Source organism: Peromyscus eremicus, chromosome 8b (genome assembly GCF_949786415.1).
Source record: "Peromyscus eremicus chromosome 8b, PerEre_H2_v1, whole genome shotgun sequence".
Classification (NCBI taxonomy): Eukaryota; Metazoa; Chordata; class Mammalia; order Rodentia; family Cricetidae; genus Peromyscus; species Peromyscus eremicus.
Genome location: NC_081424.1, coordinates 17,322,474 through 17,337,679, shown reverse-complemented (window position 1 = coordinate 17,337,679; position 15,206 = coordinate 17,322,474). Strand labels below are relative to the sequence as shown.

The 15,206-nt window shown below is 40.9% G+C and overlaps 1 protein-coding gene across 1 annotated transcript in view; it reads left to right on the top strand.

The window, feature by feature from the left end:
- Frk (fyn related Src family tyrosine kinase) overlaps positions 1-15,206 on the top strand; it is a 101,294-nt gene that overhangs the window by 32,277 nt on the left and 53,811 nt on the right. The window contains exon 2 of the mRNA XM_059272545.1: positions 13,951-14,072. Coding sequence (XP_059128528.1) covers positions 13,951-14,072 — 122 coding nt within the window. The remainder of the gene's footprint in view (positions 1-13,950; positions 14,073-15,206) is intronic.

The window sequence follows — 15,206 nt, the reverse complement described above, 5'->3', positions numbered from 1 at the left end:
ATTATCTTAGTTTTCCTTTACATTTAACTTTATTTTTTCTTCTTTAATTCATTCAAAGGGATGCATCTGTTATGGCTTTTAAAAAGCAACAGAGATGTTTTCATTAGGATAGTCTTAGGCCATTTATGCTGCACAAATTTTGCAACCTTCTTATCATTGTTTTTTTCCACAAAAAGCAACATGACCATGGCTATAAACTGAATTTTGACTGATTCCATACAATGCAATGGAGATGGCAAGGGGCACAGAGAGACCACAAGGCAGAAAACCCTTGTTCCTTTCTTGCCAAACTAGATCACTAAAACTAGTGTTTTGAGTAGGAGCTGGAGGCACAGTTATGTGTCTTGGCCTGTTGCCCTGCATAGGGCTTTTATCACAGCTCCTGCCTTTCCAGTTGCTGTGTGAGGTTTTGGCCACACCATTGGCATATTGATCACATATGTCAATTATGAAGCATTTCCTCGTGACACATTCCTCTGGAAGTGGGCTTCTCCAATGATCTGACACAATGATGAATGGCCCAGTTCAGTAGCTTCTATTGTCCTTTTTTTAAGGAATGTTTTCCCAATACTAGAGTGGATGTGTAAGTGAGCACAGTGCTGTCATTATTGCTCTAGGTCACAGTAAACCTCAGTGAATATTTATGTATGAGATATGTGTTCTGTGGAGTCTATGCATGGCTCACATGGGTTTGCAGCTGTCTCAGGGTGGTGAGGTGTAATTGGAGTTTTCTCCAGTCCATCCTGGGCCCGTAGCTGCTCAGACCCAAATAAACACACAGAGACCTATATTACTTACAAACTGTATGGCTGTGGCAGGCTTCTTGTTATCAAGTTCCTACATCCCAAATCAACCCATTTCTATAAATCTATACCTTGCCATGTGGCTTGTGGCCTACCGGTATCCTTACATCTTACTTCTCATGGCGGTGGTGGCTGGCAGCGTCTCCTGACTCAGCCTTCCACTTCCTAGAATTCTCCTCTCTCTTTGTCCTGCCTATACTTCCTGCCTGGCTACTGGCCATTCAGCATTTTATTTATTAACCAATCAGAGCAACACATTCACAGCATACAGATATCCACAGCAGTGAGGAGAAAGATGGACATATAGATAGAAGCTAGGATTGAGTGGTCTGGCTTCTCTGATGAGGAAGCCACAGTACTCTGGAAGCTCAGTGTGGTTCTTTTTATACAGAGTTGAACAAGGAGGCATGGCTATTGGATACAGTTCAATCAAGGAGGTGGGTTATTGCGGATAGATAAACAAGGAGACAGATTTATGGTGTGCAGATGGATCAAGGAGACAATCTAGCTAATCTGGGTAGACACAGTCTTTGTAGGGGAGCACTCTTCTTCAGGCTGTCAATGAGGAGGGACAGTAAAGAAAGTTACAGTGGATATTTCCCGCCTACACTGTCAACATCCACACTTGGACCAGAGGAAGGCTTTGCCATGCCTCTAAGCCTCACTCTGGGGCAAAGCTTTGCCGTTCTTCCATGGGTCCGAGGCTCTAAGGATCCTTGACATGGGCCAGCTCATTTCAACAATACACGTTCACTCAGGGCTTTCTCCACACTCTACAATTTTTTTTTTTGGGAGATTTTTCACATTTATAAAACTTATAAGACATTTATGAGAAATAAGATTAGAAAGATATCATTGTTGAATCTGGGTGCTGGGGAAAAGCCTATTTAAAACAGAATTATTTATTCTCATTTATGTGTCTATGTGAGTGTCTGTCGGAGTGACTGCCTCATTTATGTGCAAGTGCCCCCATGTTAGTGTCTGTGTGGATGAATGCCATGTTTGTGCAAGTATCCCAATGTGAGTGTCCATGTGAGTAGATGCCACATGTGTGCAGGTGCCCCTAGAGACCAAATGTGGATATTGGATCCCTCGGAACTGGAGTTACAGGCAGTTATGAGATGTCTGATGTGGGGCCTGGGAACTGAACCCTGGTCCAACTGCTGAGCCATGTCTCCAGCCCCAAACACATATATATTACTTTTAACTTTAAAATATATTAAAAAATTCTTATAATACAAACCTTATAAATGTTTGTGGTAAGCACATATATGGAAACTCAGGAAGCTGGGGAAACCACGTCTTATCATTGAAATTTTTTTTTTTTTTGTCTATCAAAGTATTTCTCCACAGCAGAAGATCTTATGGGTCTACAGCATTGACAATATGGCAGGAATTCCTTTTTATGAAAAATAATAGAAAGTTGTATATTGAAAATTTGATAAGAAGGCTGTGTTATTTTTATATTACCAAGACGAAAATGCCTCACTGAAGTAAGGGGGAAAGGTTCATTCAGGCTCCTAGTTTCAGAGAGATTTCATGTCATCAGATGACTGTAATGTTGTTGTGGTGTGAACACCTCTGTGGCAGTGGGAGAACGTAGGGGTGGATTGGTGACATGGCGATGTCTAGAGTTAAGAGTTGGTACTGCTGAGAAAGCCCTGTACTTAGTGAGCGGTCCCTGGCAGTGGACAGCACTTCTGAAGACTCCATGGCCTCCAACACAGGAGTACAGGAGGGGTATCCAACATTCAAAACATGAGTATGGGGGCATTTCATACTCAAACCATATCAGAAGGGAATAATTCAAGTAGATTCATGGAAGAAATCATTCCATATCATCTAGAGAAGATGACTAGTAACATCTCTTACAATAATTAGAAAGTTTTGGTTAACTTCACTCTATACCGTTTTCCATAGTCTTTAACTTAATTCTCGTTGACTCTTCACATGACAATGGTTTTGCAATACTATTTTTTAAAAAAATTAACATTTATTTATTTTTTGTGTGTGCTTGTGTATGCATGTGAGTGCATCATGCCATGGCACATGTGTGGAGGTCAGAGGACAACTTGTAGGAATGAGACTTTTTTTTTCTTCCACAATGGAGGTCCTGGGGAATTGAACTCAGGTCAATCAGCTTGGTGGCAAGCCCACTGAGACATCTCACTAGCCCGACAATATCATTTTTTTTAATCAAAAGAATTGAAGAGCGATTTGGTTTTACCTTAGAAATGTTTGATTAATATTTTTATTGTTGTTAGGACTTTAGAAAAGCTTCTTGAGTTGTTGGCACTGATTCTATGCAGCATAATTTATAACTTTCAGGTTTCTGGAATGTTTACTCAATGCCATTTCACTTTCTACTTTCACATTCAGATTCTTATGCACCCACACCAACATTTAAACAACAGAAGTTCATGTTTAGCGTCATAAAATCCCACTGTGCTATTCTCCAGAAACATGTTTAGAACCCAAGGGATTGCTCTTCACAGCCCAAAACTGTTTATTATTTCAGACCCACCCTGGGAAACTTGAGGACAAACCCGCCTTTCTCAGTCCCCAGTCTGCACAGTTTCAGTAGGTCACATGGAACTCTTGGTGCATGTGCCAACATGGGCTCTGCTTACTATTTGCATGACAAACAATTCGGTTCCTTTTCACTCACTCCCCCTTTCAGTAACATCTGAGATTGAGGCCCCTGCTCCGACTGCCCTGTACACACCATGAGAATGAGGATGAGGCCACGGTGTAGATGATGGCACTGTGAAGTCTAAAGTAGAATTGAAGTGGAACTCTTCTTGTGATGGTTTTAGTCACCGTGCTTGTGTGACTGTGATCACATGACTGACGAGGGATAACTCATGACTGGCAGGTCTGATTTGCTGTTTTGTTCTGTATGAATACTTCGATGCTTCTCTCTGTGTTCAGCTTCTACAATCTTAAATTATTTAGTCAACTTTAAGTTTTGATTGCAAGATTCATACCCCCCAAACAACCATTTGCTCATCATTTATATATTCATTTTAGAGTATTGAGAATGTATTTTATGCCTGGTGTTGTCCTGGGCCTGGGGATTAGAGTGATAGGCTAAAGCCATAGCTGATTAGAGCTTGCAAATGTAGTAGGAGTGAGTAGGACTTAATCAAACATATCGAAACTGAAGTAAACCAAGAAAAAGCTATGAAAGGAAGACAAGGCTCACCGTGCTCAGGTGTGCTTGATCTGAAGGGAATGGCTTCCTTTCTACACATTGTAGCCCTGTAGTGAGTAGATGTCGGTGAAAAGAAAATGTTCTTTGATAATTAATCTGCCATCACCAACCTTGCGGAAATCTCTTCCCCTGGTCTGTTTGATTCCCATTTCCAAAGCTCTCAGATCTTCGGTTTCTGCATGCCCATGTTCCAACAGCAGATGACTCGAAACTGCAAGATATAGACATCTGTTTCATGGGTCATGAAGAACAGTTGGTCAAAGCCTACTGTATAGGCTGCTGAGGGCCCCACCTTTTGCCCTTCAGTCTTAGACAAAGAGGTTAGCATGGCATTTTAGTACTCAGGGAAGTTATTCTACCAATGACCAAATTCGTGGAATCAAATCTCACTTTATTGTGGTTTGCTAACTAATAGCAGATGAAAAGAGACACCTTCCGTTTCCTGAAATTATTCCCGTGGCCCTCCTTTCCATAAGCAGGGCTGTGCTTTGCAGCCCCTGGGTAGCCTGGTTTAGAATTCCCCACTGCTCTTGGGATCTGGAGCATACCCTGAGCTCCACCTCGGGCCAGTTGGCAATGTTTGCCTTGTACACACTCTTCCTGAAGTTCAGAAACTGGAGTTTGAGAACTGAGCCCTGGGGAAGTTAGCCCCCGACAGCTAGCCCTGACTGAGGGGCACTGGGGACTGGAGGGGGTTATTTTTCAGAGTGCTTTTCCCATGGCAGCTCTCGGGAGTGGGGCATATCATTTTTGTGAAGCTGTCTTTTCAATCAATTCTATGTAAAAATTAAACAGGAAACTAATTTCAGAAAAACAAAACAAAACACCAACCCAGCAGCGTTTGGGAGCTGTCCTTTGTGTCCTGACAAACAGCTTGTGGACACCAAACACAGAGGGTGCACTTTCTGGCCCTGGCTCTCTCTGTGGCCTAAAAGGGACAAGTGAGTTTGTGGACCTGCTCAGTGTTTGATTTTTTTACTGTCCGGTGAGCTGCACTTTCATGGGAAATAAACAACCTTGAGTTACCGATGGGAGGGTTAGAATGGGTAGTTACTAATTAAGAGGTGTTTAATGAGTCTCTGGCTGCACAGAACCAAATTATTTTTTAAAAAGAGAGAATGGGTAAACCTCTTCTGCCCTTTAATGGACTCTGTGTCTGCCTTTCTTGGCTGCCTGGGAAACATAATTTAATGTACTCTTCAAGAGCGGTGAAAAAATACATATCTGTGCATTTATGCTGGGACCTACACACACACACCATGAACCACATAAACACATACACACACCATACATACAAACATGAAAACACGCACACACATACACATACCACACATACATGTACACACACATATATATGCCACACATATATACACACACAACATGTACATGCACATATATACACATCACATTACACATACACACCTGCATACACATAAACACATACATGCTTATACATACACACACACCACACATAAACATGTATATATCCAGTGCACATATACACATAAACACATACATGCACAATCATGCACACACTACACATAAAGAAATACACAGATATATACGAACACCACACAGAGATACACATACACACATATAAACACATACAAGCACACTCATACACACACACCACACATATACATGCATATATACCACACATATACATACATAAACACATACATGAACACACATATAGATACTACACATATACAATACACATATGCCACACATATAGACACATATACACATACCACATACATGTATACACCCCCCACATACACTCACATACATAATTTAATTTAAACATTTTGATTTTCATATGTTTAAGGAAGATGTATTAAAAAAATCCTACTTCAAATATTTCACTATAATTCAATACACTTTTTACACCCTGTGTACAGTTAGTTTTCATAAAACATTCCTCTCTCCCTTTTAAACGGCTTCCTCCTTCCCCTGGTTAAAGAATCATAGAGCCCGAGGAACTCCTCCGAGAAGTCCACGGCTTCTGTTGTCTTGTGATTCTACACACATCAGTGGTAGAAACACGTGAGGGCATGGCCATGGTTTGTTTCTCAATCAGAGACAAATACTGACAAAGGTGCACACTGAGGCTGAGGCATCTGGATCCTGGCCTCAGCCCTAGAGTCTGCATTTACTTGTGATTCTCTGACATCAGGGGCGGGTGAAAAGACCCTCCAAATCCCCCTTCTTAAAACCTCATCTCCTTTCTTGGTTGTTTTTTCTCTGTCTCGTACCCACCGCCTTCACACACTCTGTGCGGTTCATCAGGGCTTTTGTTCGGTTTCTCTGGCTTCTTTCAGTCAGTCACCTACGTCACCTCACTCTTCCCCTTCATTTATCCCAAAATGTTTTTAAAACTCCAATTGAATGGCAGGTGGTCACTGAATAGAAAATAGAATATTCTACCCTATATTATTCCACAGGGTCTCAACAGGCCTCTTTTTCCAGCGTATTCCTATCTTGCCCTGCAGTCTGACTGTGAATTTCTCTGACTATGCATCCTTATAATTACATGCCCCACCTTTGACTTGCTACTTAAGTCAAAACTTAAATTGTTCTCTTCCTCGATGCTGTCAGAGTCTCAAAGAAATGGTTAACAGGCCCTTTGTGTTTTCATCTTTTCACAATATAGTTAGTATGAAATTGATGTTAATGAATTTCCGCGTATTAAATACACCGACAATGATAAAATTACTAGTTATGCAGGTAGCAAGGTATATCAGGTTAAAAAAATGGTTATAGCGCCTTCAAGTTGTTCACAGTGTTTCATTTGGGATCAGAAATTTCATGTCATCATTTAGCTTTGACATGGTAGGCACCATTGCAGACTTCAAGGCCTCGGGTTTGTCTGCACTCATGGTGGGGGTGTGCTTGCTAATTGGCTCGTCCAACTCAACACTTAGACCAGTGTAATTAATGGCAATTCCCAAAGAAAAGACTATTTTTGTATATCATTTCAGCATACTCAATGCTTTAACTAAAATTGAATGATAACATTCATACCACTGGGAATTCTTTAAAATTAAATAAATTAAAATGTTCTTTTGAGAGCCAGGGGAAGTGGCCCAGTGGTTGAAGAGGCACTTGCATAAGAGTGAGGATCAGAGTTTGGATTTCCACCACCCACATAAAAAGTTAGGTGGCTTGTCTGTAGTTACAGAATTCTGAAGTCAAGTGCGCATCTGTAACGATACCACCAATCATCAATCTCAAATTAAAAATGTAAATTTTAATGCATCTGCTTAGTTTTTGTATATGTGTGGTCCCATTTATCCCAGAAACTAGAAGAATAGATAAAAGCCTTATTTGTTAGTTTTTTCCTCATGTTTCATGAAGGGCAAAGGCAACTGACCTTACAATGTTCCAGCAATGTGTGATTTCACAAAGTATCTCAAATGTTTATTCTCATTGTCTGTGTTCGACTTTTCAGAGCAGTGTATTTTTTCATGGATGTGTGGAATATTACTTTCTGAAAGTGTAGTACCACTCCCTAGTCCCCCTCCAAAATGTGTATGTGAGTGTCGTTGTATTCCCTGTACTTTCTCCCCGGATGAACTGTGTGAGAAGTCATGTGCTCTTGTAACCACTGAGGGAAGTAGGCTCAGGTTATAACCAGGTTCTTTAATGAGCACTCACCTCCTCCAATGAGGAAACACAGTTCAGTTCCTCCAAAATTCCCCCGTGGTGGTGACTGTTAGGGTGTGCAACAGCAACAAAAAAAATGCTTTATTAAGTGATCCAAGAATGAACTTCCTAGTTTCTAATGTGACTACAAGGGCTACCTCAGATACTGACCCTGAGTGATGTCATCTGATCGACATTCTTACATGTGTGCAGCCAATAGGCTCCTTTCGAAGGATGGAGAAGTCAGCCTTATTTTCTATCTTCTTGTTCCTTGTACAAAAGCCCTATCTTTTTCTGTTTAAGAAAAAGGAATTCAAGTAGGAATCTATGGTCTAAGGCTAATTAACATCAGACCTGCACTGCCGTTGGATGCTAGCACGTAGGCATTTTATACTGCCGGCTATTGGACAAGCACAGAAGATTACATGAAAACACATTATCGAAAGTTCGGTGTTCAGAATCAACATGACTATAAATCCCATGTCAAAGTTCAATGCATCGATAGTTTTATCAAGTGTTTAGTTAACAGCTCCAAAGGACATATGGCAAGTATTTGCCACCAGGGGTCTTTGAGGGTATTATATGTGGCCATTGGCCGAGATAGGTCTTTATCGACAAGTGACTTACCTAAAATAAACAAGTAAATTAAAAATTGGCACACTAATGGGACTGACTGGGCCCTCTGCTTATATCTGACAGTTGTATAGCTTGGTCTTCTTTTGACAGTCCTGACAGTGGGAGCAGGGGCTGTCTCTGACTCTTTTGCTGGCTTTTGGGACCCTATTCCTCATACCGGGTCACCTTGCCCAGCTTTAATACAAGGGGAGGTGCTTAGTCTGACTGCCACTTGATATGCCGTGTTTTGTTGATATCCATGGGAGACCTGCTCTTTTCTGAACAGAAACAGAGAAGGAATGGATTGGAGGGGGCCAAGGGGAGGTGGGGGGGGACTGGGAGGCTAGGAGGGAGGGGAAACTGTGGTTGGGATGTAAAATAAATAAATAAAAATGTAAAAATCGGTGCACTCATTTGTCCTGCTTTGTGTCAAACCTGAAGCCCAGTTGCTGAACACTGTAGGTATTTGGGGGAAGTAAGTTTAAGTGTAAATTTAGGTACAGCAGATATAGGTGAGACAAGTTGGATGATGGCTGATAGCCATGTGCTCAAAGGCCTGAAATTCCATGTCAGCAGGCTGCTTTATTTCATAAACACTCTGAACAAAACAGCCAGCTGAATCAAAACAAAACCACCAACTCACCAACCAACAACTACAATAAACGACCTGGCCCATGTGGTGAGATGTACCGGGTCATATTTTCCGAGGCTGAATCCAGCGGTGTTAGCATGAGGAAGGGGCAGACGGGGGTTACATACGGTATTTCTGACAGTGGTGCTTGACTCCTGCCTATGAGGAAGAAACAGAAATGATTAAGGTTAAAGAGAAAAGATGGTGACATACTACCACAGTCTGTGTGGGTCCCATTAGAGAAAGGTGTTGGTGGGTGCGGGGCCGGAGGGAGGAAAGGAAGGAATGAGCAACATAATCCCTTTGGGAATTATTTTCTTCTCTTTGCCGTGATCGTAACATGCGAGGGGGAAGAGAAGCAGGGGTAGCCGCCCCCGAGCCAAGGGGACATCGAATCCAGGAAGAGTTCATAGAAGGGGCAGGCCTAATTACCTGGAACAGGAACTAGACAGAGGCCTTCCCGGCAGTGTTGTTGAAACACAGATGCAGGTGAGTGATACAGAGATACAGAAACCACACTAGCTCCAGGGTGCTCTAGGTCGAAGGCTTCTGTTTAGACACGATAAGTGACTGGATGTGGATGAGTGTGCCCTGAAAACTGTAGGTGTTCTGTAACAGTGCCATGAAGCCTCCTGAGCCACACTGGTGTGGGACAGTAGTTGACTTTATTCATTATGCTATGAGTAATGATGGATGATGACAGCCGAGACATTGTAACCCTGACTCCATTGGCATGTTGCTCTAACCTACTTTCTACATAGGTAGTTTGCCAAGTCGACCTGGACTTTCCTTTTCTTGTTTGCTCATGACACATAGTTCCTCCTTCACCTCCAGGATCTGTCTGTGGTGTTTGGAGATCAGCTGCCTTAGCTTTTAGGGAGACAGAATAAGACAGTAGAGGTCAACGCTTTTCCACTTTATTCAGCTTTTACCGAGTGGTGCTGCTCTTTACACTGTAGGAGGAAATTATATGCATCTGTTTAGAATTATGAGCGACCTAGGTGCCTACTTCTTACCAGTTTGGTTGCAGTGAAGACTCATAGAGGTCCACCTGCCTCTGCCTCCCGAGTGGTGGGATTAAAGGTTTGGGCCACCACCACCTGGCTATGTCTATCAATTTTGATTGTCAACATTTTGAATCTTGTAGTGTACTCTTAAGTGACTTCTTTCAATTGTCTATATTTAAGTAAGTGCTTCAAAGCTCTGTAATTACATCTTATTAGAAACCTCTCCATTGTAGTGAGTACAGAGTGAAAACGGAGGGTCCTCTGTCATCATCTCTCATTAATCTCAGAGGTTTTTTTTTTTTCTTTTCGAGACAGGGTTTCTCTGTGTAGCTTTACGCCTTTCCTGGAACTCACATGGTAGCCTCGAACTCACAGAGATCCGCCTGGCTCTGCCTCCCAAGTGCTGGGATTAAAGGCGTGCGCCACCACCGCCCGGCTCTCGCTGGTTTTTACAATACAAACAAATATAATGCTCCTATTGCTCTGAAGTTTTCCCTTTTCAATCAACAGTGGTCTCCAGATGTTCCGATGACGGTGTGATAGACGCCTGACAATTATTTGCAAAACACATTTCAGGCTTTGGTCATATATGTCTTACTTCTACAACAGGGATTTATTTTCTCTGTTTTTTTTTTTCAAGGAAGCACTTATTTCTCCCAGTATCCAAGTTATTATTGTTCTGTTCTTTTGGTTGCTGTTAGTCAGTATCTCCTCTACGGCATGGTAGGGTGTAATAAAAACAGTATTTTCATTAAGTGTCAATGAAGCATACGTGTTTGGATGCATATGCTGTCATTTGTGCGATAACCCTTTTCCACAGCTAAGTGTCAGACTCTTGACTTATTTTCGGGTATCGTGTACAATTTTCTAATTTCTCCACTATTTCTACGTATCCATAGTTATCAGATTTTGGGGTACATCAAATTCACCCAGAAGGTTTCTTATGTTCCTGATTGTTGGACCACATCCCTAGCATCTCTATTTGAGCAGGTCTGGAGTGAGGCCTGAGAGTTCCCATGCAAAAGCTGATATTCCTGGCCTAGAGACCATGTTTTGAGGTCTGTAGACCTGCATGACTCTCTCTAGCACTTCACATGTCCTGTGATGTCTGGATCCTTTCTTGGTCCCCACTGTTCACTGCCCAGAAGAACAGCAGCCTTGGAGAGGGTGCAAAAGGCTTTGATGTTTGTGTCCTTCCAGAAATGATGCCAGCAAGGTCTCTAAAAATCAGAGCCAATGACAGGAACAGTTCTGCCAGGAGCTTCAACCTCCAATTAAGGAAGAGTTTCTGCAGGTGCAAAGGGTGGGATGAGTTATTGTTCCTGCGTTAGGCTCAGCAGCATCACATGCTCTACAGATCACAAGCCACAGCAGGTGCGTCATCTTTGAGTATGAAGGATGCCATTACAATGCCAGTGCAAGCAGCAAATAGCTTATTTATATTCTTCCCTTCCTGATGGGAGTGAAGCCAAGCAAAATTCTAAGTATGACGTAAACAGATACATTTGGTCTAACAGTTAAATTGTATCTATGTAGGAAACAGAAGTCCAGAAGTGCTGAGACAGAAGTTCTGAAAATTAGTGAATAAGTTTCTCTACAAATGAAGATTGCCTTATCTTTAATCATTGGATTTACACAAGCTTCTTGCTTGTATGTATCTTGGGCAGAAGAAGCACATCACTCATAGACAAGTATCCCAAATTCAAATGTAATGTATGCACATAAAACTTATATAATGGAGTATTTATGCATGACAATAAAATATAGGGGATACCATAATTTTTAAAAATGTAACTTGTTACACAAATTGATGCATGATCAATGCACTTTGAATCAGGGAAATGCACCAAGTTGATCGGTAGATTTCATTTGTGTTGCTTCTTTGCTGGGAATATATGAAGAATTTTCACCATTTCTGGAAATGCTTGGCTATTTAGCTATTCATTTTCAATAATCTCGTCCATATTTATAGATATGTGTACAGTTTTTGAAAATGTGCTTGCTTAAGTTTTATACAAATACTATCACAATGGTATGAATTGTTCTTCAGCTTCCTTTTGTGCCCTTATGATTTACTTAGTTTAACCTCTCTGTAAAATTCCACTTAATTATTGTAACCTGTAACTGTTCATTCTCTGTGATAGATATTCAGGTTCTATCTTTTGCTTTTTTCTTTCTTTCTTTCTTTCCTTCTTTCTTTCTTTCTTTCTTTCTTTCTTTCTTTCTTTCTTTCTTTCTTTCTTTCTTTCTTTTTCTTTCTCTTTTTCTCCCTTCCTTCCTTCCTCCCTCCCTCCCCCCCTCCCCCCCTCTCTCTTTCTTTCTTCCTTCCTTCCTTCCTTCCTTCCTTTCTTTCTTTCTTTCTTTCTTTCTTTCTTTCTTTCTTTCTTTCTTTCTCTCTTTCTTTTTTGGTGCTAGTGATCCATCCCAGGCCCTAGAGCATGCTAAGCACATGTTCTATCACTGAGCAACACTCCCTGTACTTGTTTTCTGTGCCAATGCTAAAATTCTTCAGTGGATTTTCTTGTTGTGTATTTCCTTGAACACATTAAACACAGAGTCAGAAAGTGAATCTGAGCTGCCTACAAATACCCAGTTCCACCAGTTGGTGCCGGAATGGTCTCTGAATAGGTTATATCAAATTATATTGCCACTATAATTGCATAAACATTGTTTGACATTTTCCCCAACACCCAACAATATGAGGACCATAAGTTTCCAGTTCTAAAGTATGAATTTATACCTCATTGATTGTGATTTTATGTACAATACCTAGTTGTGGCACAGGCCCTGGCCATGCTGCTTATTTTGATTAGTTTCTTGGGCTTCCTGTTTCTGTAAGTTGTCCACATATAGCCTTTGCCAATTTTCTCCTGTTCTGTCTTTTATTGGTTGATGACCATCCCCCAGTACAATATGAATCCCACTCACATTTTGGTTATATATTTTGTAAATACTTTGTCAAAGGTTCGTGGGGTGTGTTTTTACTTTTACTTTATAGCAATTTTTTAGAATTGAAGTTTAAGGTGTGTTGTAATGAATATTCAAAATATTACCAGGTTTCCCAATTAGTATTGCTTATTCATTCTTATAGATTTTTTGGGGGGAGTGGTGTTGTTGTTCTGGCCCAATATCCTCAAAAAGTTTTAAAATTCACCTTTTGTATTAGATTTCTTATGTGAAATTATTGTATATTTTGGAGGCATACATACTATATATATATGTATATATATATATATATGAATTTTTAATGATTCCAATATCATTCATCATTCACTGAATCATTCACCCTTAGCACTAACTTGTGTGTTTGAGTTTGAATTTTTACAATTGTATTTAGAATTAGACTGACTGAGACATTGAAGATCTGTAATTCTTGATTTGATCACACTCACAAGCTTGTGTGTTCATTATCTGTCTCACAGCATCTATCTGTGAGAATGTGTGTGTGTGCGTGTGCGTGTGTGTGTGTGTGTGTGTGTGTGTGTGTGTGCAAAGGCAGAGATGAATGTAGTATAGAGAACATATTGCCAGGCAGAAGTATCTTTATATAGTCTGCTTACTGATTAAAGTTTTCCTTACGTTAATAAGTTTCTCAGAAACATATGGAATAATTCCATATTGCCATGGGCTTTGGTAGTGATGGAGGTGGGGGAAAAAGAATTAATGAACGGAGAAAGTATTTTTAATTGTTCTGACCTTAATGGTGGTAGAAATTCGATGGTGGTGGTGAGTGTAACACGCAGCTCTTTGGCGCCATGCTTATACAAGCATAAGATCTCAAAAAGACTTAAGGGTGAGGAAGAGTATGGAGCAGGCATCTATCAGATTTCTGCGTTGTACTTTCATTTCAGGAGTCCTGGAGTGGGTTATCGATGCCTGAAAAGTCATCTCAAGTATCAAAAGCTTACCATCTACATGTGTGACGATTTCACTGAAGCAATATCAAACGTTTTCTGGTGTTGCAATGTTCTCTTCTTGTTCTTTTTAAAATGACTCTGATTGGTTAACTGGGGCTAACGTCTCTTTCCTTTTCAGGTGGTTCTTTGGAGCAATCAAAAGAGCAGATGCAGAAAAGCAGCTGCTGTACGCGGAAAACCAGACGGGCGCCTTTCTAATCAGAGAGAGCGAAAGCCAGAAGGGAGACTTCTCCCTCTCAGGTACGGCATTGCTCTGAGGGGGTGGAGTAGGAGTTGGAAAGTTTGCAGTCAGGCGCTTGCTGTGTGTACCTGAGTATGCTAATGATAGTTTCCCCAATTTCTTTTATTCACAATTTCACCAAAATTAAACCTTCTGAACTGCTCAGGAGTAACCAAAAAAATACATAAAACCCCTACAGCTAGAAGTTTCTACAAACAGTTCCCCGTATATGAACTATAGATAAGAAACGAAAAGCCCAGGCATCACGTGGTTGGGGTTTGCATTACCTAGCATCTTTTTGGAGAGATGTTTAAAAAGAAGCAAAATTCTCACTATTATCAAAATCAGTCTTGTGAAAATTCAATTTCTCTTTCCCTTTCTTCCTCTTTCTAAGTTTTCACTTGTCTTTATCTGAGAAAAAGGAAAAAAAAATTGAAACGTTGAATGAAAATTCATTTAGTCAACCTACTAGATGCATAGTTTGGTCAAACACAGGTTTTTCAGTTCAAGAAAAAATGCATTGCTGGGCTGTCCTAAGAGAACGGAAGCCTGGGGGACTTGAGAGGCATCTCCAGAGCTGCAGACATGCACGTCTGCTTTCACAAGGCTGTGTTCCAGGCCAGATGCAACAATGCAGAATATCTCTGCTTAGAGTTCCCACACCAACCCCCCTCTAAGTGTGAAACTTTCTCTCTCTTGCCTTGTCTAGATCTCTATGTCTCACATACACACACACAAACACACACACACACACACACACACACACACACACACACACACACACACACAGATATATATGTTATTATCCTTTTAAGCATGTATTCTGGTTTTTTTGACTAAATAAAACCTGTTTTTTTGGGGGGGCAGGGTTAGATTTTGCTTTTCTTCATTTCTGTTTTCCTGTTTTATGTTAATCAAGATCTTGGGTATTTCATGATGTCTTCTTGGCTCATTAGAAGATGTGGTGACCTTCACAACGTCACCTTTTAAGAATTCAGACAGAATCTCTGGCCAGGTTGTGCAAATGTAACATCCTTCATCCTTCCACAAACCCGTGGTCCCAAAGTTTGGGAAGATGGGTTGGTACTAGGCAGAATCAAGGGCGGTGATGCAAGTGATGTAGACACAGGTTTATGGCGGGTCTGCACTCCTGA